General features: G+C 45.8%; 1 protein-coding gene across 1 annotated transcript in view; it reads right to left on the bottom strand.

Annotated features, from left to right (window-relative positions):
* LOC101858593 (protein scribble homolog) overlaps window positions 1–1,051 on the bottom strand; it is a gene marked incomplete at its 5' end in the record, with an annotated part of 97,722 nt that extends 96,671 nt beyond the window's left edge. Inside the window, 1 exon segment of the mRNA XM_035973463.1 lies at window positions 962–1,051. Within this exon segment, the coding sequence (XP_035829356.1) occupies window positions 962–1,051 (90 nt within the window).
* Window positions 1,052–1,479: the final 428 nt, after the last annotated feature.

Raw genomic sequence — 1,479 nt, 5'->3', positions numbered from 1 at the left:
CCTCCCTCCCTCCCTCCCTCCCAGTGGAGCATAGGTCACAAACAACACTTCTCCAGTGAAGCCTGTCCTGAGCATCCTTTTCTTGCTGTTTCCATGATGTCCCCGCCTTTTCCATTTCCGCTGGTACCGCTCGCCTCCATGTCATTTTTGGTCTTCCTTTCTTACGGTTTTACTAAAGTACACTTTGGACCAAATAGCTCTAAGGTGACGGGATATACGAGTTTTTGCTCCCCCATCGACACAATTTTATTTGTTTTTATTAAGAGGCTGGCATCAGGAAATGCCTATCAGGGCCAACCCAGGCTGAGGGGGGATACAACAGTTAAATCCCAGCAAAATATCCAGGACGCTTGATACAAATGTTCTCCCAACTCAGAAATCGAACTCGAGTCTCCTGCATGCGGCACAGCGAAGTACCCAACAGCTACACCACAGATGCCGTTTAACTCCATTTGTTTCCAACTTTGACAAACAAATTTCACAACTGAACCCTGACCCAGCCTTTCACACATGATGTATTTTGCAGATGTTTTACACCCACATCGATGTTGTTTAGACCATTTAGGAGGCGGGCTGCTTTGGCCCTACCTGGTAATGATGTACGGCGTTCAAAGAGGAGCCACATTGTTGAGACCCGGTTTAGTTTTAGTAAGAGTTTTATGGCACTTGCAGCACAATAAGGCCATATAAGTGCCGAAGATTAGAGGTGTTAAAAGAGAGTAACAAACACAAAAAAGAAGGAGGAGAGAATAAGGACGATAGAAGTTTGGAAAGAAGGAGCAAACCCCACCAGAGCACCCGCCAACCACCCAACAGGCTAACCACCAGACCATCTATATATACACAACTCACCTAGCAATGTTGAAAGACACTCAAAGCAGAGCCACATTGTGACCCAGTTGGGTCAGGTTCGAACCCAACAGGCTAACCACTAGACCACCCACCTCCACACACAACTCACCTGGCAATGTCGTAGGGCAGCCGGAGTAGAGCCACATCATTGAGGCCCAGCTGTGTCAGGTTCCGGAGCTGGAGTAGTCCGTCCGGCAGTCTGTGAACGAGACAGACAAACACAACACGTGAGTCAAGTTGGTGAAATGGTGAAATGGTAGAGGTTTTTAGTTTTGGTAGAGGTTTTACAGCGCTCGCAACTGCATAAAGGTCATATGAGCGCCAGAAGATTAGAAGTGTTACAAGAGAGTAACAAACATAAAAAAGATGGGGAGATAGTTAGTTTTAGTAGAGATTTTACGGCGCTCGCAACTGCATAAGGTCATAATATGAGCGCCAGAAAATTAGAGGTGTTACAAGGGAGTAACAAACATAAAAAAAAGAAGGAGGGGAGATAAGGACAATAAATGTTTGATAGGAAAGAAGAAGCAAACCACACTAGAGCACCCGCCAACCACTCACTGGTATAGGTTTAACACCCTTTTCAACACTGTTAGGTTATTTCAGAGGCGGAACCTCCGAGTTTAA

This window comes from Aplysia californica, unplaced genomic scaffold (assembly GCF_000002075.1).
Source record: "Aplysia californica isolate F4 #8 unplaced genomic scaffold, AplCal3.0 scaffold01249, whole genome shotgun sequence".
NCBI lineage: Eukaryota > Metazoa > Mollusca > Gastropoda > Aplysiida > Aplysiidae > Aplysia > Aplysia californica.
This window is presented reverse-complemented; position numbering and strand designations above follow the sequence as displayed.